At 59.9% G+C, this 20,280-nt stretch overlaps 8 protein-coding genes across 8 annotated transcripts; 4 read left to right on the top strand and 4 right to left on the bottom strand.

The window, feature by feature from the left end:
• Window positions 1-1,764: 1,764 nt before the first annotated feature.
• Window positions 1,765-3,005, top strand: THITE_120898 (uncharacterized protein; the record flags this gene model as incomplete). The annotated part of the gene is made up of 3 exons (XM_003649350.1): window positions 1,765-2,004; window positions 2,037-2,435; window positions 2,586-3,005. The coding sequence occupies 3 exons, from the start codon at window positions 1,765-1,767 to the stop codon at window positions 3,003-3,005; spliced, it is 1,059 nt and encodes a 352-aa protein (XP_003649398.1).
• A 347-nt stretch (window positions 3,006-3,352) lies between these two features.
• Window positions 3,353-5,884, bottom strand: THITE_2107910 (uncharacterized protein). The gene is made up of 2 exons (XM_003649349.1): window positions 4,906-5,884; window positions 3,353-4,839 (listed from the first exon to the last, which is right to left on the bottom strand). Exons 1-2 carry the CDS (start codon window positions 5,211-5,213, stop codon window positions 3,615-3,617), a joined length of 1,533 nt encoding a protein of 510 aa, XP_003649397.1. The 5' UTR covers window positions 5,214-5,884; the 3' UTR covers window positions 3,353-3,614.
• THITE_2107909 (uncharacterized protein) lies at window positions 5,885-8,565 on the bottom strand. Its single transcript, XM_003649348.1, has 2 exons — window positions 6,385-8,565; window positions 5,885-6,312 (listed from the first exon to the last, which is right to left on the bottom strand). Exons 1-2 carry the CDS (start codon window positions 8,407-8,409, stop codon window positions 6,037-6,039), a joined length of 2,301 nt encoding a protein of 766 aa, XP_003649396.1. The 5' UTR covers window positions 8,410-8,565; the 3' UTR covers window positions 5,885-6,036.
• Window positions 8,566-9,145: 580 nt separating this feature from the next.
• THITE_2107907 (uncharacterized protein) lies at window positions 9,146-10,566 on the top strand. Its single transcript, XM_003649347.1, has 2 exons — window positions 9,146-9,388; window positions 9,475-10,566. Exons 1-2 carry the CDS (start codon window positions 9,356-9,358, stop codon window positions 10,363-10,365), a joined length of 924 nt encoding a protein of 307 aa, XP_003649395.1. The 5' UTR covers window positions 9,146-9,355; the 3' UTR covers window positions 10,366-10,566.
• A 1,128-nt stretch (window positions 10,567-11,694) lies between these two features.
• Window positions 11,695-14,378, top strand: THITE_2107903 (uncharacterized protein). Its single transcript, XM_003649346.1, has 2 exons — window positions 11,695-11,847; window positions 11,909-14,378. The coding sequence occupies exon 2, from the start codon at window positions 12,571-12,573 to the stop codon at window positions 14,116-14,118; it is 1,548 nt and encodes a 515-aa protein (XP_003649394.1). The 5' UTR covers window positions 11,695-11,847; window positions 11,909-12,570; the 3' UTR covers window positions 14,119-14,378.
• On the top strand, window positions 14,379-16,447 carry THITE_2107902 (uncharacterized protein). Its single transcript, XM_003649345.1, has one exon. The coding sequence runs from the start codon at window positions 15,241-15,243 to the stop codon at window positions 16,324-16,326; it is 1,086 nt and encodes a 361-aa protein (XP_003649393.1). The 5' UTR covers window positions 14,379-15,240; the 3' UTR covers window positions 16,327-16,447.
• Window positions 16,448-16,835: 388 nt separating this feature from the next.
• THITE_154545 (uncharacterized protein) lies at window positions 16,836-18,470 on the bottom strand (the record flags this gene model as incomplete). Its single annotated transcript, XM_003649344.1, has 1 exon — window positions 16,836-18,470. The coding sequence occupies one exon, from the start codon at window positions 18,468-18,470 to the stop codon at window positions 16,836-16,838; it is 1,635 nt and encodes a 544-aa protein (XP_003649392.1).
• A 457-nt stretch (window positions 18,471-18,927) lies between these two features.
• On the bottom strand, window positions 18,928-20,163 carry THITE_2107899 (uncharacterized protein). Its single transcript, XM_003649343.1, has 3 exons — window positions 19,634-20,163; window positions 19,358-19,509; window positions 18,928-19,191 (listed from the first exon to the last, which is right to left on the bottom strand). The coding sequence occupies exons 1-3, from the start codon at window positions 19,811-19,813 to the stop codon at window positions 19,011-19,013; spliced, it is 513 nt and encodes a 170-aa protein (XP_003649391.1). The 5' UTR covers window positions 19,814-20,163; the 3' UTR covers window positions 18,928-19,010.
• Window positions 20,164-20,280: the final 117 nt, after the last annotated feature.

The raw sequence follows: 20,280 nt of genomic DNA, 5'->3' as shown, positions 1-20,280 counted from the left end.
TTTGCGCTTGGCTTTGCCGACTTGAGAGCTCGCGACGTTGCAGCGCAGCCGGCTAGTGTCGAAGCGAGGATGTGGCAGTGTCAGCGACACTCTTAGTGTTCCCCCAGTTAATCCCCCCCCCCCCCCCCCCCCCCCAAAAAAAAAAAAAAAAAAAAAAAAAAAAAAAAAAAAAAAAAAAAAAAAAAAAAAAAAAAAAAAAAAAAAAAAAAAACCACCAACAGCCCCAGCCTTGTCTTTGCAGCTTTGCATTGGGCCGGAGAGAAGGCATCCGTACCTGGGAGGTTTTGGCACATATTGGGTTGTCCTCACGTTCTGTCGCTCGTAAGGTCAGAGAGCTCGGTTGCAGGGACATGGTGGTTGGTTTATCTGAGGTCAGTGGCAGAGGAACTTGGAAGTTGCACTCCCTCAAGTCGAGTCCAAGCTGCAAGATGTAACCCAGTCATGCCAGACGATTTGACTATTTTACCCTACTAGAGCTCCACGAGTCCCTAGGCAGAAAGCCTCACTCCTGGGATCAACGCTGTATTGACGTCGACGCTGCATGGTGAGCTTCAGGTTACAGGCTGTTGGGACTGGGAGTTCTTAATGCTGACGAGCAACATTCAATAATCATCAGAGGGGACGGCAACCGTCTACCCGGGCTTGTTAAGCAATGCGTTTTCTGCAGCACAGGAGGGAAAATAGAATCTTAATCACCACTAGCTTCCGGTATTCCAGCTTCTGCGCCAAGTTTCTTCGGTTGGATTCCCTACATAGGTCGAGGAGCATTGTGCAAAGCGGCCCTACCTGGCGCTTCAACGTCTCCTCACTGCGGTGCTGCTACAACACAGTTCGTCGGCCAGGCGTGCCGCCCTGGGACGCAGTTTGCTAGTCAACTTAGATGCCCCCCCTCATCGTCATCATGGATCCGTGCCGAGGCACCTCGTGCTACGCCGGTTGAGGACATCAAATCTTTGGGCAAGCTAGCCTACCAAAAGTCGTGCCGGACGTGCCCTCCTCTATGGCCGCGACAGCAGTAGATCTTACGCAATCTCTCGCAATGTCTGGCATCAGCTTTAGGCCATGGAATGGCTCGCCTTCTCCGCGAACGTTCGGGTCCCTCCTATGATGGCGGACCGTGTGCGCAGCTTTGAAGTGTAATCTATGTTGCGAAATTTCCACAGTAGTGAACATACACTAGTGTGAGCGCCACAAGCTCAGAACCATCTTAGCCCAAGTTTAATCACTTAGTGGAACTACCAGGTAGTGTATTTAGCGAGAGCTGGAGCGTTGCACAGCAGGGCTTCATGGCCCGGGAGAGGGAGCGGAACAACCCTTCGTTCCCACGCTGCTAACCCGTTCTCGCATGCTAGGCGAGCACAGGCTGAGCTGCGTCGCCAGCCAGGGAAGGTGATCGACGCCAGCCGTACACTAACTTCGTTCCTTCCCGACAACGGCGACCAGCCGATCCTCGCGGCCAATGGCGCCTTGGCCTCGTTCCTTAACATGAGTCTCGAGAGGCAGCAAGCAGCCACAGCATACTGCCCCCGACGCTGCGCACATCGGTTTATTGGTCCTGGCGGTCCTTGTGGATGCTTGATGGGAAAATGACAAAGGCCAAAGGACGCATGCATCCAGGGCCAGCCGGGCGTTTGCCACGTTGAAAGTCAAGATGCTCCCCAGATGTCCTCGGCGCAGCGCGCGCTTTCTCCGTCGTCCTCTTCCAAACGGCAGACCGCGCGGGTCCGACGTGACGTGCTGTGAAGAACCCACAGCAGCAACAGCATGGCTTCCTATGTCCAGGCCGTCATGCGCCTGTTCGGCTTTGGGCGGCGCCGGCCAAGCGCCCGGCCAGGCGAGGAACAAGGGGCAGCGTCGTCCGCGCTGCCGCCGGGCAACGTCAACAGGACCAGCCAGCGCATCGCCAGCGACGACGCCCTGACGCTGTTCCGCTTGACGCTAGGCATCGCCACCCCTTCACACCTGGGCTTCACCGAATCCGCCGCCCGCCCGCTGACAACGTCGGTCTGTATGCGCGCGTCGTGCGCTCTGAGCAGAAGGCTGAGGACAGCTACAAGGTGTTCTCGGCCGTCATCAACACCTGCTACTTCCTGCAGATCATCGTCACCGCCGCTCTGACCGCTCTCGGCGCCGCCAGCGCCGACAACAAGGCCATCACCGCCTTCGGCGCCATCAACACCATCATCGCCGGTTTCCTGACCTTCCTCAAGGGCTCGGGCTACCCGGCCCGCCTCAAGTACTACGCCAACGAGTGGAAGAAGGTGCGCGAGTTCATCGAGCAGCGCGAGCGCGACTTCACCCTCGAGGGCTGCACGCTCGACGTCTACGAGGTCGTCGACGCGGTCCGCGAGATGTACGACAGCACGAAGCGCGAGATCGAGATGAACACGCCGGACAGCTACAATTCCAAGACGAACAACAGCCGCTTCGAGGGCGTCAACACCTCCAGAGTCGAGGCCATCGCCGGCAAGCTGCACGGGCTGGACGACACGCTCCGGAAACTCAAGAGCCACGTTCCCGGCGGCAGATAATCCAAGGCGGAAGATTTGGCGGGCAAGCTGCGCGGGCTCGACGACACGGTCCAGAAGTTGAGAAGCCACCTCCCCGGCGGCCTGGAAGCGAAGGCGGAAGAGGCGGTCGGCCGGCTGCGGGGGCTCGACGACATGGCCCGCAAGCTGAGGAGCAACGTGGGCTCCGTGTCTGAGGACGTGGAGGCAAAGTCCGTCGACTTCGTGGCGAGGCTGCGGAGCGTGGAAGACACGCTGGAGCAAATTAAGAGCCGGATCGAGAAGGGCGCGCAGGACGCCGCGCGGAGCGCAGCAGATACCGCCACGCACGCTGTCCAGGACGAGGAGAAGCGTGTGGCAGCGGAGCTCCGAGACCTTGGGAAGGCCGTCGTCAGCGAAGCGGAGCAGCACAGGCCGCGCCCGCCCCGCGAGGTCTCCATCACTTTCTCGCATCATGGCGACCAGCCGGATGAGGCACATGTTTCGGTCAGGAGCTGACCTGACGTGGAGGTCGCTGGTTCGATTTCAGCGGCAATCGCACATACCTACGGGTTATTGACGCGTATGAGGAAGGAGACGATGATCACTAGGTGATGCCGGCCCTATGGGCAGTTTGATACGGACATAATGCTGGCGAACTTTGGAAAGGAGGACATCCTGGAGCATGTTGGGTTGATAAAATCACAAGCTGATACCCCATTGGGTGTTGGTATAAAATATACCTAATTGGCACTACTAAGAGATCACTGACGAGTTCTTGGAGGCTACACGACATTGCCCAAGTTCAGCGCTGGTAGTCATTGGATCTTGACTTAGATGAAGATGGTTAGGCCGCCCGTTGCACTGCTACTTGGGTTCACCGCACTCGCCAGCCCCTGAGACCAGGGCGTACTATGATTTGCACAAATGTTTAGCAAGGCACGCTAATCCGAGCCAGTACACTTCAAATTGATTTGCCCAAAGGATGGATGTACTCATGGTAACCGCCAAGCAGACACCGCATTTTACAGCTTTACAACACGTACTGGACAACCGGTGCCGATTTCGGGTTCGGGACAGACACCTGGATAGCGTCCATGCCTCCTCCGCACGAAACCGCCCTCCTTCTCACTGCCTCCGCTTCAGCGCAATCTTCAGCCCCAGCGGCTTCCGCAAGAACCCCTCCCTCGTATCCATATGATCCTGCTGCAGGGACACGTCGTACCGCCTCGCCCACGTGGCCACGATCAGCTTCATCTCCATCTCGGCCACGTTCCTGCCCACGCACGCCCGGGGCCCGTAGCTGAAGGGGATGAAGGCATTCTTCTGCCTCGCCGTCAGGTTATCCCACCGCTCCGGCCGGAACTCGTCCGCGTCGGGGCCCCAGATCTCCTTGGAGTGGTGGATCGAATACGTCGGCACGCTCAGCACCGTGCCCGGCGGGAAGTAGTGGCCCGCGATGTGGACGCCCTGGCCGTCGCGGGGCACCTCGCGGGGCAGGCCGATGCCCGAGGTCGAGTGGAAGCGCAGCGTCTCGTTGACGACGGCGGACAGGTAGGGCAGGTCGCGCACGAGGTCGAAGGTGGGCACGACCAGGTCGGCCGGCACGGCGGCGTCCAGCTCGGCGCGCAGCCGCGCCAGCACGCCCGGCGTGCGCGCCGCGTGGAACAGCAGCGCGCACGACGAGTTGGACGTCGTGTCGCTGCCCGCGATCAGCTGCGTCAGCGCCTCCGCCGTCAGCTCCTCCCGACCGAGCGGCTGGCCTTTCTCGTCGCGCCCGTCGATCAGCCGCTGCAGCAGGTCCTTGCGCGACGCCGGCGGCGGGTTCTCGAGCCGCGCCTTGACGCGCGCGATCGCGATGCCCGCCAGCTTCTCCACCGCGCTGAGCCCCTTGGAGAAGAAGGGGTCCGGCAGGTACTTGGCGTAGGGCTTGAGCTGCGGGAGGATGCCGAGCGTGGCCGAGACCTCGCCGCGGCGGTTGAGGATCTCGATCGCGGGCGCGTAGATGGGCGGGCTGTCCGGCGAGGCGCGCACCTCGGCCATGTCGGCGCCCGACGAGAGCATGCCGAAGGGCGCGCCGAAGGCCAGGTCGCCGATCACGTCGAAGGCGAGGTAGTTGAACCAGTGCAGGCAGTCGAGGTGCGCCGCCCCGTCGGGGCTCGTCGACCGCGCGATCAGGTCGTCCAGCTGGCGCACGAACAGCTCGAGGTTGCTGTGGATGTAGGGCTCGAACTGGGCGACCGACTTGACCGAGAAGGTGTGCGACACGATCTTGCGCTTGCGCGTGTGCTCGGCGCGGTCCCGCGTGTTGAACAGGCCGCGCTGGATGCTTACGAACGCGTCGTAGAAGTCCCTGCGGGGGTGTGAGCCTCAGCGTCCAGCACAAGGATATCCACCTTTCCGCGCCCATCCCACTCACGATTTCAGGAAGCCGTTACCGTGCCCGTAGATGGCCTGGATTGCCTCGTCGTCGAGGATGCTGACGTGGTTGGGCTGGATGCGCACGACCGGACCCAGCTTCTTGTGCACCTTGTCGACCGTGGCGTAGCGATCGCCGCGGCGGCACACCAGCAGCAGCCACCAGTTGGTGAACTGCGCCGGGAACGGCGCCGGGATGTGTCGCAGGTGCCGGTAGGTCACCAGGTACGGATACACGTAGTAGACCACGGCCGCGACGAGCAGCGCGGCTGGCGCCCACGGCGAGAGGATGAGGTTGATGACCGCCATGATCACGCCGTCGCAAACACTACGTACAACTACCCGGACACGCTCGGTTCAGGGGTCGCTCAACAATCGAAAACGGGGTTTATATCGACGGGCATTAGATGTTCGTTTCCCTCCCCCCTCGGCTCAGAAGTCGTTTTCCACTCGGCTTACTCGTGTAGTGGCCGCCCGTTCCAAGGTCGAGCGGATCGTCTCCTCCTCCCCGCCGTCTCCGCCAATGTAAGCTTGGGATACCCCGTGATTGATCGGCCGCGTTGTCGGCAGCCGTTTCGGCTTGGGAATGGGCCCTCTCTGATGCGCGGAGGCCCCGGATTCTGCACGAACGGGACCCAAGTTTGCGGGGATGTGGAACCTAAGTTACCCCGGCACTCTGGACCGGCATTGGGCGGTGTGCGAGCTGAGGTAGTTACACTACACAGAAACAGGCTCGCAGCTGATTTGTGCAAGGTACGAGCTTCTCGCGACTCCGAGCGCTTTGTGTGGACCTTACCGACACGGAAATCCGGGGGGCGGAGGAGATGAGCGAGCGGCCGAGGCACTCGTCATTGTCCCCTGTGAGTCCAGGCTCAGCTGCAGCAATCTTGTTTTGTATCCCGCAAAGGGCCATTGGGCGGTCCCATCTGCCAAGTCGCATGCTCGCCCACTCGCAGGGTTATGCGCCATGTGCCGTGTGTATTTCTGATGTACATGCGTAGAAGAACTAATCCATGCCTGTTACCCCGAACGCCCATGCCATGCACCTAGAACAAGAACCACCCGCTGGGCCGATGAGGCAGGTTTCATACAATTAAGGTACTTGCTGTCCCGGCTGTGGCCGGGAGAGCCGTCATCGAAGCATGTAGGAGAGATCGGGCAAATTTGCGATGATGCGCTGCGCCGATTCGTAGTCGTCTTCGTGCTGCGGGGAGCCAGATGGGATGTCTACTGCGCCTAATCGGGCAGGTTGTGTGGGCGGCCGATCGCTGGTCAACGTCCCCGCAGGGTCGGACGCCCTTGTCGTCGAAGTGGCCAGAACTGCTGGGTTCCCCAGCTTAGACACGGCCTTAGCCGGAGGCCGCATGGAGTCTGGGATAGACACCGGGGCTTGGGCATGCGGGGCCGGCTTCGCGGCAGCCGACTCAAATACCGAGAAATCAGCCGTGCCCCATGGGTAGCTTGGACCTGGCCCTCCCACCTGATTACCGCCGACGTCAACATTGGATTGGTGCTCAGATGCACCCTGGATAGGTACGCTGGCGAGACTTTGAGCAACCGGAGGTGCCACCGGCGAAGACACCATCTCACCCCATTCATCATCATCGCCGCCGTCAGCAGCGGCGGTTTCGTTGACTTGGAGACCCCCATCGGCGGGGACAGCAATTGGCTGTGAGAGGGAGGCGCCAGGCTCAGCTACGCCGCGAACCGGAGCTGTAGATGCAGAAGCCTGGCAAGCGGCAGCACTGGCGTTTGGTGGCTCACGTAACATGCTCGGCGTGGGTGGCGGTCTGCTGGAGACAGGTGAGCCGTTGCTCCAACCGAATGAGGGGACAGCTGGCCCGGCACTGCCCGAAGGCCGATGCGTGGGACCAGGGGTTCTGTTTGCCATGCCAGCCAAGCCTTGAGAAGCAGGGCCGGTAGTCTTGATAGGCTGGAGCGAGGAGGCTCTCGCGTGTGATTTCTTCCTCCCAAACACGGCTTCCAGGGCAACAGGCTCGGCAGCCGAATCCCAGCCAAACATGTTCTTCTGCGTCTTGGATATGCCACCGCCGAGAGCGACACGCCCGGCGATGGAATCTTCTTCCATCCATCGGCGGACGATCTTGATGACATCGTCGTGCACTGTCGACGACTGCCAGGCCACCCGTCTGTAACTCTCGTCGTCTGCGGCATTGTGCCTCCGTGACGACCCCAGTCGAGAGATGCGATACCAGGTTTTGCGCTCTGAAATCTCGGTGAAGCTATCGTTGATGATGTGGTCCGGCAGCTCGCGATCCGTTTGGGAAATGCGTGTGGGAGGTGACGGCGATGGGGGGAATAGCTTCTGGACCAAGTCGAGATCGGGGGCGAAGTTTAGTGGGCCAAACTTGGCAATCGGGGAAGTAGCTCCTCGCGAGGCGTCTGCTGTTGGGGGCCGTAATGTTGTTGCTGGGGGCGTTGCGGGCGGGCCGTCGTTGATTAGGCCCCGATCTTCTTCGGCCGATTCTGGCTTCGCGGTTTCCAACGCTATCGGGGGCTCGTTTTCGTCTGCATCCTCAAAATCGCCAAACTCGGCAGCATCATCCGAGCCATCTCTTCCCGTCACATCGAGTGGCCTCCTGCTACGAGCGGTCGAGAGAGGAGGGGCACCTTCTTCGCTCGCCGCCCTCGCTAAGCCATCAAACTTGAGGACGAGCTCCTGGACCTTTCCAGAAGCTTTCCTGGACAAATTTCGCTGTACGCTGGGCTCCTCGTCGAGCGAGGTTATTGGCGATTCTTGACGCTCGTCTTCCCGGTCAGTGTTGTCGTTCGAGGGCGTTGAGGAGCGGCATTCTCGACTCCGAGCCGCCGACTCAATGCTCACACGCTCCTCATTTCCGGGGGTAGGATCGGCTACTGTCTGCTCCGTGGCACCAGCTGTGACTTCTGCGTCGCTTGCGGCGGGGTTGGTTTCTGTGACAGGTATCTGCTTGTGTGCATCGTTCGTATTTGGCTCGGCCCATCCTTGTCCCTCCTCGATCACAAGAGCATCATTTCGCACCGCATCAGCAGGAGCGTCGACAGAAGAGGGACCGTCGACAACCAGCCGAGGGGTGGTGCTCCTGTCGATCGAAGCTGGGCGCGAAGCAAACCCATTCGCCCATGGGTCGGGAGAGGGCTGTCGTAACGACGCGGCATGCGGCGGTCGGGTAGTCGCCACGTTTCCGGGCCATGCGATCGGGCTGGCCTTGCTCAGCGCTTCGTCCCGTGGCGTGCCTGGAATGTTCGGCGAAAGATTCGGACTCGATGCTCCCCATCCGCCGGCCCATGCCGCTTGTGTCTCAGAAGCTGTTGCCCAATCTCCGAATCCGTCATCGTCACCTCCCCATGGCGACTGTTCGAGAGCGGCAGGTATGCGAGGAGAGCTCGAGGCAGAGAGGAAGGCTCGTGGGGGGGCCGCAATGGCGGGCAGGGCTGGCGAGGCATGCTTCTGGTCTTTGTCTGAATCTGTCGTGGCCCATGGTGAGCGCCACGGATCGTCCATCCTGTCTCACCAAGATTGTCATGTTGCGGGCCAAAGCTCGTGTAAGACGCGGGGCATCGTTGAGGGTGCGATGGTGCGACAGTCGGCGATGACGATTGTACTGTGTAGGCAGAGGCCGGGAGAGTCGGTCCGGTCTCGAGCTTGATTGGGACCGAGAAGGCAGATGACGTTTGCACGAAGATAGTTGGACGGTTCTGGCGGGTGCGGCCAGGTGCGGCGCCAAGATAATCGGGGTTGCAGCGTCGTGGTCTGCAGCGTGCATACGGGCCCCCGCCGACCCGACGTTGACGTTGTCGTCAAGCAGTATCTTGGATGGCGTGTGTGCGGTGCTCCCGCGCTATCCCGTGTCGCGCGCTATCCCATGTCCGAGCTCCTGGAAAGAAAATGAGAAACACCCGGCGCCGCGATTGGTTTGATGTCAATCTCCAAGCTCTGAGTCCCGATAATCGAATCCGCACTGTGTGCCCAGTCAATGTTAGTTACACAAACAGTGCGCCTTTGGCATCTGCAGATCCTCAACCTAGGGCCTGGGGACGGTCCACTGCGAGCACTTATGACAGCAATGTTCGGTCCCCTACGAACCTGGAATTCAAGAATAGCTCTACACTACCAGGTAGTTAAATCCTGCGGATATCTGATCCGCAGCTCCTTCACACCTGTCCCTACGTCACAGATAGGGGGTCGGTGGGGAAGGGGTTTCGCTTTCGCCTGCATTAACGCTTGGCGTCGACTGCCCCCCACCTGCTGATAAAGCACGCCGATTCAGGCCGATGGAGGGGCCAATTGCTTTGCTTTGGAGGCAATTTCACCGCAAACGAAAGGTCCGCCGGCTTGCCTAAAGGGAGAATGGAGTCCAAGTCCTTTCAACCACCCTGAGAAAAAGTCGGTGGTTTTCCAAACCCACTCAACCGGTTCAGTCAGGCGTCGCGCCTCGCGCAACGTTGCCATGTCGCTCTCCAAGATCAAGCACATTGTCCTGGTTCGCATGCCCCGCGCGGCCCCCCGCCATGGCCCGTCGCCCTCTCCGGCAGATTGCCCGCTAACATCAGCATCCAACCCGTCTAGGTGCTCTCGGGCAAAGGAGGCGTCGGAAAATCCTCTGTGACAACACAGCTGGCGCTGTCGCTCTCCCTGGCCGGCCACGCCGTCGGCGTCCTCGACGTCGATCTCACCGGGCCCTCCATCCCGCGCATGTTTGCGATCGAAGATGCGAAAGTGACCCAAGCCCCCGGCGGATGGCTGCCCATCACCGTGCACGAAGCAGACCCTGGGGCAGGCGTTGGTTCGCTGCGCGTGATGAGCCTCGGGTTCCTGCTGCCCCGTCGCGGCGATGCCGTGGTGTGGCGCGGGCCCAAGAAGACGGCCATGGTCAGGCAGTTCCTCTCGGACGTGTTTTGGGACGAGCTCGACTATCTTCTGATCGACACGCCTCCCGGAACGAGCGACGAGCACATATCCCTGGTTGAGACGCTTTTGCAGAAGACGACCCCAGAGCAGCTTGCCGGCGCCGTCGTGGTTACGACACCCCAGGCCGTGGCGACTGCCGATGTCAGAAAGGAGCTCAACTTCTGCGCTAAGACCGGCATCCGCGTGCTCGGGGTAGTGGAGAACATGAGCGGGTTTGTGTGCCCGAACTGCAGCGAATGCACAAACATTTTCTCGAGCGGCGGCGGGGAAGTCATGGCCAACGACTTCAACGTCCGGTTTTTGGGTCGCGTGCCTATCGACCCCCAGTTTCTGGTGCTGATCGAGACAGGGAGGAGGCCGAGAAACCCCGAGGGGACCACAGTCAACGGGCACAATATTTCCACACCGGCCGGGGCACCAGCAGACGACCAAGAAACCAGAGATTCGGCGCTGTTGGTGCAAAAATACAAGGATTGCTCACTTGCCTCGATATTCCACGCCATCACCGCCGACGTCGTGGCCGCCGTACAGCAGGCCCAAGGCAGCTAGAGCACGAGCAAGAGTCATCAAGCGAAGGCATCAGGCCACAGAGCTGACCCTGCGCTGCTGGACTGTAGGCAGGTTTCGGCTGCCTTCAAATGCCCTGCTGATCACCGAGTGCCAGCGCCATCGCCTGGCGAGCCCAGCAAGCCGCCTGAGGGATCAGGGGACGGCCTAAGTCTCCGGCAAAGGAAACAAGTCGCTGGTGCCGGTGTCATCACAACGACCATCTGACGGTCTTTGCCGGCAGCCCGGAGCGTCTGAAAGAACGCCATTAGTCCAGATAGGAAAAGGTTGAGGATTGGCCGCCAAGCCGGCATAAGACCGCATTTATGTTCTCCGATAATCGTTCCCGGAAGCGTGCCTAGAGATGTCGAGCTGCTTGGATGCGATCCGGATGCGACCCATCCATCAGCCAGCATTTCCCGACCGATAGCAATCGCCGCCAGATAACCCAAGTGCAATCACCCCACCAACAAGTAGAAAACGGAGAGAGAAAATGAAGGCGGCTGAAAGGGTAGAGCGGGCACGGAGCTGCGGTCCGTCGACCCTTCGAGTAACTGCGTCTTGGGCCACATCCAGGGCACCGGAGTGAATGCCGCGTCGTGTCCCGATCCGCTTATTCTCCAGAGTGCTGGGAGCCCTTCCTAAGTACTTCGGGCAGCAAGTGGTGGTGGCCAGTCCAAGCGAGTGCGGATAAGACTTGATATCAACTTTCAAGAACATTCAAGACAAGGGACGATATTGCAGAGAGAACGGACTCGCCCAGGTCCGGAATTCCCTTTGCACTGCGTCACTCGGTCGCCAGGCCATCAGAAAGCTTACGCTGCACTGGAATCCGTTTGATGTTGACCAAGTCTCGGGAGATCCCGGTCAAGTGTGTTTTTGGAACCCAATGACTGCGGCCAGTCGGTGAGCGCTGCCCAATTGCGGAGCATTTCGTGCCGCACCCCTGCCATTTAGCCCAACCAGGAGTTACCAGGAAAGTCAGCCCTGAGGCACGTGCCATTATCGAGCATTTCGAAATTCGAGATTCTGGTGCCGCTATTTGGAAGTTTGGGGCTCTATTCATCCCTCAATGAGGCTGAGAAAGGTACATGGATCGATAATATGATATCAAGATCAAGAAGGGCGTCGCCAATTCCATGGAACATAGTGTAGTGTACACTACAGATGACGTATGGATTAAACCACGGCACCTGAGGTGGTTTTGCTTGGCCCCGCAAATAACTCAGGTACCTGTTTGCCTGACTGTGTGGGCAGCAGTGAAAAGACTGGGCTGCGCTTGGCGACGAAATTTTTGGCCCCGCTAACCTGCCTGGTCCCTGTTTTGACATCAGAAAATTGATACCGCAGTCCAGAATACTGCCGAAAACACCACGCACGTCCCTTCTTGGTGACCAGCTTGAGTTTATTCAGGAACGCACACACTATCTGCGTGAATATCGCAACCGGCCCCAGAAACGCCAACACATCAGCCCATTTTTCCCAGTAACATTCCCCAGCATTATCCGTTTTGTGCGCATACCGCGTCGCTAACCGCTCCCCCGAGACCCTAGCCCGTGCTTAGCGGGTCGCATCCGGAGGCAGAGGAGCCCTCACCTTTTGCTATGCTCAGAGCAACCTGAACGTTACCTCTCAGCCGAAGCAGTGTTTTGCTCCCCGGATCTGAGCTTCTCTCCTCTTGCCTCCTCCTTCGGTCAATGACCGCAATTGATCTTCTGCGCTTCCTTTCCAAGCCTGCCAAGTACGTCCGTGGTCGGTCAGTCCCCTGGCCAGTGCGCGGCCCGTTGTTGACCCTTTTTGTCTCCAGGCCTCGATAGCACGACTCACTGCTGAAGTCTTGACCGTCAACTACCCAGCGCGAAACCACGACCGACTGCGATTTGTCTCGTCACCGCCAACCCTCCCGGTCCTCCTCCGCAGGTGTCGGCCCAACCGCAACCACGGCTCACTCTCAGCGCAAGTCCAAGATTCCGTTCACACACCTCTACCGCCTCCCCGTCCGAGGCCGACCTCCCTAACGTCCCCCCGTGACGTTCGAACATCCATCCTGCACACTGCAGCTGGCTCCGCCAGCACTCCGAAGGACACCACTTCCTGTGGGCCTACTCTCTCAAACGGACGCCGCAAGGTTCGTTTGAGCGGCAGCTAGTGTCCCGCGGACGCCCTCACCCTAGAAAGCACAATCAATCGCTTGGGCTCCGGTCGACCATGGTTCTCCTTGGGATCCCCGAGAACTACAGCTTTTCTCCGGCCCCTGGCAGTCTCCAGCTGACCATCAACCACGAGGTCGCCGCAGACTTGGACTCGAGCAACGCCTTCGAGGGTCCCGAGAAGCTTCTCGAAGTGTGGTTCTCCCCTAGCCCAAGCGCCCTGCCCCCGAGCGCCAAGGAAAATGGCTTGAAGGCTGTCAGCCCCTCCACTTGGGAGGGCATGCTGGATCTGGTCAACTGCAAGGTGCTCTCCATTGTCAGGTCGGATCACGTCGACGCCTACCTCCTCTCCGAGTCGAGCATGTTCGTCTTCCCACACAAGATCATCCTCAAGACGTGCGGAACAACGACCCTGCTGCTTGGCCTTCGCCGCCTGCTGCGCATCGCCGCCGTGGATGCCGGCTTTCCATTCCACAACGCCTCGTCGCTGGAGGACATCCACGTCGCCGCTACCCCGCACCGCGTCTTCTACAGCCGCAAGAACTTCCTGTTCCCCGACCGCCAGCGCGGTCCCCATTCGAGCTGGAAGGAGGAGGTCAAGTTCCTGGACGACATGTTCGAGAACGGCAGCGCGTACATGGTCGGCCGGATGAACGCCGATCATTGGTACCTGTACATGACGTCGCCCGTCAACGGCACTCTGACGCCGCCGTTGACGCCGCGTTCGAGCCACGGTGGCAGCCCAACTCGCAGCTCCAAGATTCCCACTGGGATCGTCGCGCCTCTCGGCGGAGCTACCGTCGATGACCCTACCGACGAGACCCTCGAGGTTCTGATGATGGACCTGGATCCCGAGCTTGCGAAGCAGTTTTACCTGGAACAGGCGAGTGCGGTCGCCAGTGACTGGGTGCCTGCTCAAGCTCAGGAAGCTCGTCGTAACGCCCAAGACAGCCTCGGCGACCTGGATTCGACTGTGGACGTCTTCGCCAACTGCGGCGAGTCCGACATTCCGGGGAGCCAGGGGGCTGATACCGAGCAGGCCGCTATCGAGGCGATGACCACGGAGGGACACGCGCTCGGCACTGTTGTTTCTGACACGTGCGGCCTAGCCCAGGTGTACCCTGCTTCGGCCTACCCCGACGCGCGCATCGATGCCTATCTGTTCTCCCCCTGCGGCTACTCGGCTAACGGAGTCGTTCCCGTCCCGGACTCCGGTGCAGATGGCAGCGGCATTAAGCGTGCCCACTACTGGACCGTCCATGTGACGCCGGAGCCCATCTGCTCCTACGCCTCGTTCGAAACCAACGTCCCGAGCGGCCGTAACGGACGGCAGACAGCGGACATCGTCGAGCACGTTGTCAGCATCTTCCGGCCCGGCCGCTTCACCGTGACCTTCTTCGAGGCGAAGAACAAGCCCGCAGACGAAGCCGCCGACCCCCTGGTGGCCCCTCGGGCTGGTGTCAACAAGCGCATGGAAGCCATCAAGGGTTACCGGCGCATGGACCGCATCGTTCACGAATTCGACGACTACTACCTCGTGTTCCGCTACTTCGAGCGCGATGACTGGGTTGGTGATAACCGGGCGAGGGTTGGCGAGGATCTCTAGGCCTTTCTCGGCCGAAGAGGAGCAGGGATGCAACCAGGTTACGAGTCACGATCCCCAATGTTTGTTCGTCCTTCGGTTCGCCTGCTATTTTCCATCTTTCGCCTGCTTCTTTCCGCAGTCGTAGCATAACTTCGCCGCTATGCTTGCAGTTTTGTCGATTTCCTAGCTGTGGTATCTCTGCTGTTCGTTGCACGGGATTGGAAGTGTCGTTTTCAGTGTACCTCTGAGTGCGGTCGGTGTTTCCCCTGATGACAGCACTCCATCCCTCTCACATTCCAGTCGCACTCAGGGCCCCCAGCCCAACCACCCGTCGTTAAAGTACGCCTTAGCCCCGCCGCCATTTTGAAGAATGTGGTTCAACCATGTGTGGCAGGGAGCATTCTTTTCTGCCTCCAGCCTTTTGGGAGGCTGGGCTGAGAGTTTCGACGACAGGTATGGTCGTCATACCCGCCATCTTCAGCATGGCGAGCCACTTCCCTTCATGATTGAGGTAGCTTCAATTCTTCACGGTTAACATCAATGTCTTTTGTTGTTTTCAAGCCTTACCCTCGTTCTCTGCGATCACGGAACAGCGACGTCTCAACTCCAGGTTCAGAGTGGATATGCCCTCGTCTGCTTCCTATACAGAAAGTCAATCCTCCAGAGCACCAGCGCGACAGGAATGGCTGCCGACGTTGGTTCTCGCCACGCTGGTCTTCCTCACCGTGGCGTCCGTTGTTGGGCTCTCCTTGTCTGCCACCGCGTTTGGCAACGCTGCGGACTTGGGAAAGCCCGGGCGTGGAATCATGCAGAGCTTCATTATGTTCGCCGTGCGTTTTCCATCCTCTACCTACTCTCGCAATGTGCTTGTGTCAACGAAAACCGTCGGCTAAACCCATATTCGGCTCATCCGCGCAGTCTGTGCTCTCTCTCTTCTACCTCCTCCTGCACGTCCACGCAGCCCGCAAAGGTGAAAGCCTCTATTTCGACTCTCCCATCCCATCATTCCGCCACCAGCTCCACGCCTGGGCGGCCATCGTGATACGCCTTGCCGCCGCCTTATGGGCAGGCGCGCTGGTCGGCGTCGCGGTGGGGATCAACCGAGAAGAAGGGGGAAGCAGCACGGTGCAGCTGAATGTCGACATGTTTGTCTGTGCCACAGGACTCCTCTCCAGCTGCCTCGTCCTCGGCGTTGTGCAGTTCTCCAGCCGCCCATTCACCCTGCCTTGGGTCACGCCATCGCCCTTCGACGAGGACACGTTCTGCCGCGCCGCCGAGTGCGACGACGACAAGACCGTCACCCCAGGTCCCAGCAGCAGCAGCACCAGCAGCACCAGCACCCTAAGCCCCTCAACCCCGTCCAGCGGCCCCTTCTCCTCCCGAGCAACAGCAAGAACAAGTGCGAGAGCACGCAAATGCAGGATGGCCCACACCCGCCGCTACATCCTCAACGTACCCACCCCCGTGCCACAGCGGCCGGCGCCGCTCCCGACCACCCCACCCAAGGGCCAGCAGTCAAGCGGCACGGCAACGAGCTGTTCCCAGACCAGCACCACCACCAGCACCACCACCAGCACCAGCAGCACCACCACCGGCAGCATCAGCACCAGCAGGAGCAGCAATATGTGCAACAGCAACAACGACAGCCTCAACCCGGGGCAGCAGCAGCCGCAGCAGGTAGAGGAGGAACCCGACCTCCCCCCTCGCCGCGCAAGCGAGTCCGATTCGTTCTTCGCGGCGAGCACGGCTGTCCCGTCGTCGCCCGAGCGGGAGGATCCGCGGGGAACTTTGCGGCGCAACAGGAATAAGAGTGCTGCGGTTGTGGCGGAGCCGGTGGCGGCGCGGGCGGGCGTTCGGAGGGCGGGGAACGCGGAGGTTGTTGTTGTTGTTGTTGGCTCGGAGGGTCAGCGGCGGAGGGTGGCGGCCTCGGGGGATGGGTATGGTGGTGGTCGTGGTCGTTGGGGTATGGGTGCGTCTGGGACGGGGGGGCGTCCGGCGCTGGTTCGGGCCGAGGGGAAGAAGAGTGGTGCTGCTGCTGCTGGGCTTGCGCAGGACAATGATGGGGTGGCCAAGTTGGGCGCGGCGGGTGTTGGGCGGGGCGGGGAGTCGCCTTCGTCGGCCGCTTCCTCACTCCCACCGCATTCGACGACTCGACCGCCAAGTTGTTATGTTCCTGGGGCGTGGATGCCGCGTGGCTCTCTTGAGGAGGTAATGGCTGGTGGGGTTTGATCTCCTCGCAGGGCCGGGTGGCCGGACGACAGAGATATGGTCGGGAGTGTGAGTCGTTGTGCATTTCCTTTTTTTATTTTTTTCTTTTTATTTTTTTTTTTTTTTTTTATTTTTATTTCCCCCCCCCCCCCCCCCTCTTGTCTCGAGTTTGATGTCCCAGGCCTGAAAAAGTCAACACAGTGCTAGCTGCTGAAAGTACACAATACACAATTATGTGTTGTTTCTGTTGTCTCCTTTCCGTTGTCCTACAATCTTGGTTCGGTGTTGGGCCTGGCTTGCGCAGACCCGCGGCTTTATTCCTTTTCTGTACCTGCCGTTTTCCCAGGTTTCCAACAGTAAATGCCCTTGCTTTCTATCACCAGCCTTGTGGAGTACAAAGACCCGAATGGTTTGTAAGCTGTTAATAAGACTGCTTGTCACAGTCTCCTACCCGCTAATATGGCCTGGCGTGGCATGCTCACTCGGGAATATACGGAAGAAAACAAGATACCATGCCCAGCTCCGGACTCTCAGTCTCCAAAGATGCGACGTCTGGCAGTCTTGAGCCGCTCAGTCTCTATCGCAAATACCGGCGGTGGGATGGGCGCTCGGGCGTGGGCCAACATGGCCTCAAGTAACCGCACAGCCTGCCGCTGCCACTGCTCCGCTGCTTGCCCTGGTCCAAACCGTGCTTCCAGCGGCATCCCCCGCGCATAGGCGCATTGTCCTCCAGAGTTCTTGATCCCCGCGTCCAAGGCGTCATATACATAGTCCAGCGCAGTCTTCCCTTCGCAGTCCCTTGCATCGAGTCTCGCCATGACATCCTCCCCGAGCAGGTACTGAAGGGTCAACAGCGGCAGCAGGTATCGTCCCTCGGACACGGTAAACTCATCCGTCAGCGTCTTGACGAAGTGGTGGAGAACGGTCATGCCGGCTTGGTTGGTAGCCGTAGGGTTGCCGCCCAGCTCGAGAACGAGCTTGATCATCTCGATAGCCACGGAGTCTGGCTGGGCAGGGTGGGCGGCAAGCATGAGCGGCGTGGCGCCGCCGCAGTCGTCCTCCCACAAGGTGTTCACGTCGGCGCCCATCTGAGCGAGAAACCTCACCAGCTCACGCTGCTCGGCGTAAGCGACGCTGTATCTGTCCTTGTCGAGATGAAACGTGATAGGCGGTGTCAGAGTCCGATGCAGCAGCTCCCGGCAAGCGTCCCAGGTGAGCCGGGGGTATGCGCCGGATTTCAGGAGGTCCACAACTGCTCCAAAGTAGCCGACTTCGAGGTAACCAGCCAAGACCTCGCACTCCTCGGCAGAGTCACCCAGCCGGGCTCCGTGCTGGACTAGCCGTCGCATGATGTATGCGCGGCCTTCTCTCGTGCCGCCGTGGTGTGGCCCCTGGCAGGCGAGCTGCAGAGCGGTCTTGCCGTCCACGGTCGCTCGGACGCGCGATTCGGCGCCCGGATGCGCGAGGATGTAGTCGACGATCTGCCAGTTCCCGGCATACGCCGCCAGGTGCAGCGCCGTGGGGTATCGGCCCGTCCGGTATCGGCCAACGCAGACGGCGTCTATCGATGCCCCTTTCCTCGCCAGGGTCATGAATGTAGAGACCTGCCCGTGACAGAGGGCGGTATGGATGGGATGCCACATTTTCGACTCAGGCCATGCCTGTAGTTGGGGCGGGCATCCTGGGCGGCAGGCACAGAGACTCCGGGACTGGGCATTGAGCTTCGCGCCGTGGTCCACGAGCCACTCGACGGCTTCGTCCTGACCCATCATGGCGGCTAGGTGCAGCGCTGTCCCCTTGTGTCGAATCGATGGGTATGATGAGTCCCGGAGATGCCGCAGTGTGACCCTGGCGCCGGGGTCTAGCCGGGGATCGGGCAGGATGCCCACGTCGCCGAACCAGTTGATGTCTGCTCCACACGCCACGGCGTGCTCCATCGCACGGAGTGAGCCATTGGCCGCACCGCACAGCAGGGAGAGTTGGGGCCAGTCGACGGGCGCAATCCTGTACAGCGACGCGTAGTAGATGTGGTAGGCAAGATGACAGGTTCTAATCAGGCTGCTCAGCGCCGCTAGCTTGCTCGGCAGGTCAAGGTCGTTGCTCTCGACAAGCGCATCCCGGATCCTCCAGTGCAGGGGAAGCGAGAGGGAGAGAAACGAGGCCATGAGTAAGTAGGGGTCTGACTGCTAATATGTTGTTCAAGTCAATGCACGCGCTTGGATGCAATCATTACGAGACACGCGGCGAAACGCTCAACTCCGAAGGGGGGGGGGGGGAAGACATGGCCCAGCACTGCGTATGGGAGCAAGCCGGGAAGGCCTCTCTGGAAGTCGCGACTCGTAACCGAGGGCGCAGCTTAGGGCTCATGCGACTCTTCGTTTTCGTCTGCGGGCACGAGGAAGGATCTTGCCGTCTGAAGCAGGGAGGAAGCAGCTAGGAAAGCCCATAAGTGGGCTAACCCCAACACTCCGAACTGACAGATCACTGGCCGTGAGCACCGCAGAAAAGGCCACAGGACCAAGCTTCCAAGAAGGATCATGAATGGCAATGCTGGAGTGCAACAGATATAGTCCTACTTTGCTTCCCAAACCTCGTAATCCTGGCAGCAACATCTCCCAGCTACTGAACGCTCCAAATATGCATACGTCCCATTACGACCCATGAGCGGCAGTAATTAGCTCGGACACACCCCGGAAGAGACTGACTCACACTACCCGCCTCGTCTTCCCCGTCTCGACCTCGTAGACCCAGCCACTGATGACAACCGAGTCCGGCACCAGTTTCGACGCCCTGAGGAACGCGACATCGGCCTCGACCGCCTTCTCCAAGTCCGGAAACGGCAGGAAATCAAGCTTTCTCTGGCGGAGTTCCTCGACCACCGGGGGACTACGAGCCAGCACGGACGTCCGTGTCAGCATTGCGAATCGTCGCCCGTCACAGCACATCCCACACAGCAGCCCTAGCGCCCAAAGGAGGAGGAGCCAAAGACAGATGCCAAAAAGAAGGTGGGAACCATCACACGAGGCAGGGAGAAAAAAGCAAGGGAACTCACCCGAGCTTGTCCTCAACAATCTTGTACGCGCCCTCGTTCCGGAACGTCAGCATGCCACAGCCGGTGTGCTTGACCAGCACGATCTCGGTCGTGCCGAGCAGCTGCTGGCTGATGACGATGGACCGGAGCGCGTCCTCGGCTGAAGCGCCGGCCTGCGTATCTCTCACAGTTAGCATAAATCAGCAACAAACACAACACAAACTGGGTATGGCAAATCAATCGATAGTGATCTTCCGGGGCTGGGCGAGTCCCAATGGGGGATGGGGAGGAACTCACATTGCGAATGACGTGGGCGTCGCCCAGCTCGATGCCAAAGGCCGGGGCCGGGTCGATGCGCGCGTTCATGCAGGTGAGGACGAGGTACTTCTTGGCCGGGGGCAGGGCGAGGCTGCCCTGGGTGAAGGAGGCGGAATAGCGGGCCGAGGCCGCCTCGAGGTTCTGCTGGACGGCTGACATTGCGGGTTTGCGGGGATAGTGGGTGTGGAAGAGAGAGCAGTTTGGGAAGTGGATAGAACAAAAGCCACGAGTTGTCTTCAGGCGTGTTTGGATTTCAGGGGTGTGGGTTGAGTTGAGCACGGTACTGACGACAGAGAAAGGCAAGGGACCGTGGAAGAAATCGGGGATTATCTGATAGATTTATACACATCACAGAACTACACAACGAAGACAAATGGCTTGAATAGCCAACCCACACAACCCCGCCTAGTGCCTCTGCTGCCCGCATCGCCATTGCGTCGTCGTGGGTGAACCCCCTTCTCAACTTCCCCATCAGACAAAGTGGGCTTGGCATCCGCCCAGTCCACTGGCTGCTTTTGGCAGCGCAGCCCACAGTTAGGGATGACGTGCTCGCGGCTCCCCCTCCTCCCCTCCTGCACGTTGCTTCCCCAACCAGACAGATGGGTTTGGGGTGGCACCAGAAAGCC

Source organism: Thermothielavioides terrestris, chromosome 1 (assembly GCF_000226115.1).
Source record: "Thermothielavioides terrestris NRRL 8126 chromosome 1, complete sequence".
NCBI lineage: Eukaryota > Fungi > Ascomycota > Sordariomycetes > Sordariales > Chaetomiaceae > Thermothielavioides > Thermothielavioides terrestris.
Note: the sequence above shows the minus strand (reverse complement) of the source record. Positions and strands in the feature narration are given on the sequence as shown.

Excerpts from the sequence above, each read along its gene's own strand:
- THITE_2107910 (XM_003649349.1), bottom strand. The coding sequence starts at position 5,213 with ATGGCGGTCATCAACCTCATCCTCTCGCCGTGGGCGCCAGCCGCGCTG. Across the intron at positions 4,840-4,905 it reads GGTAACGGCTTCCTGAAATC|GGACTTCTACGACGCGTTCG; the intron begins GTGAGTGGGATG and ends ACACCCCCGCAG.
- THITE_2107909 (XM_003649348.1), bottom strand. The coding sequence starts at position 8,409 with ATGGACGATCCGTGGCGCTCACCATGGGCCACGACAGATTCAGACAAA. Across the intron at positions 6,313-6,384 it reads TTGACGTCGGCGGTAATCAG|CCGGCCCCGCATGCCCAAGC; the intron begins GTGGGAGGGCCA and ends GCTGCCGCGAAG.
- THITE_2107907 (XM_003649347.1), top strand. The coding sequence starts at position 9,356 with ATGTCGCTCTCCAAGATCAAGCACATTGTCCTG. Across the intron at positions 9,389-9,474 it reads AGATCAAGCACATTGTCCTG|GTGCTCTCGGGCAAAGGAGG; the intron begins GTTCGCATGCCC and ends CAACCCGTCTAG.
- THITE_2107903 (XM_003649346.1), top strand. The coding sequence starts at position 12,571 with ATGGTTCTCCTTGGGATCCCCGAGAACTACAGCTTTTCTCCGGCCCCT.
- THITE_2107902 (XM_003649345.1), top strand. The coding sequence starts at position 15,241 with ATGTTTGTCTGTGCCACAGGACTCCTCTCCAGCTGCCTCGTCCTCGGC.
- THITE_2107899 (XM_003649343.1), bottom strand. The coding sequence starts at position 19,813 with ATGTCAGCCGTCCAGCAGAACCTCGAGGCGGCCTCGGCCCGCTATTCC. Across the intron at positions 19,510-19,633 it reads ACGCCCACGTCATTCGCAAT|GCCGGCGCTTCAGCCGAGGA; the intron begins GTGAGTTCCTCC and ends AGAGATACGCAG. Across the intron at positions 19,192-19,357 it reads ATTGTTGAGGACAAGCTCGG|TCCCCCGGTGGTCGAGGAAC; the intron begins GTGAGTTCCCTT and ends GCTGGCTCGTAG.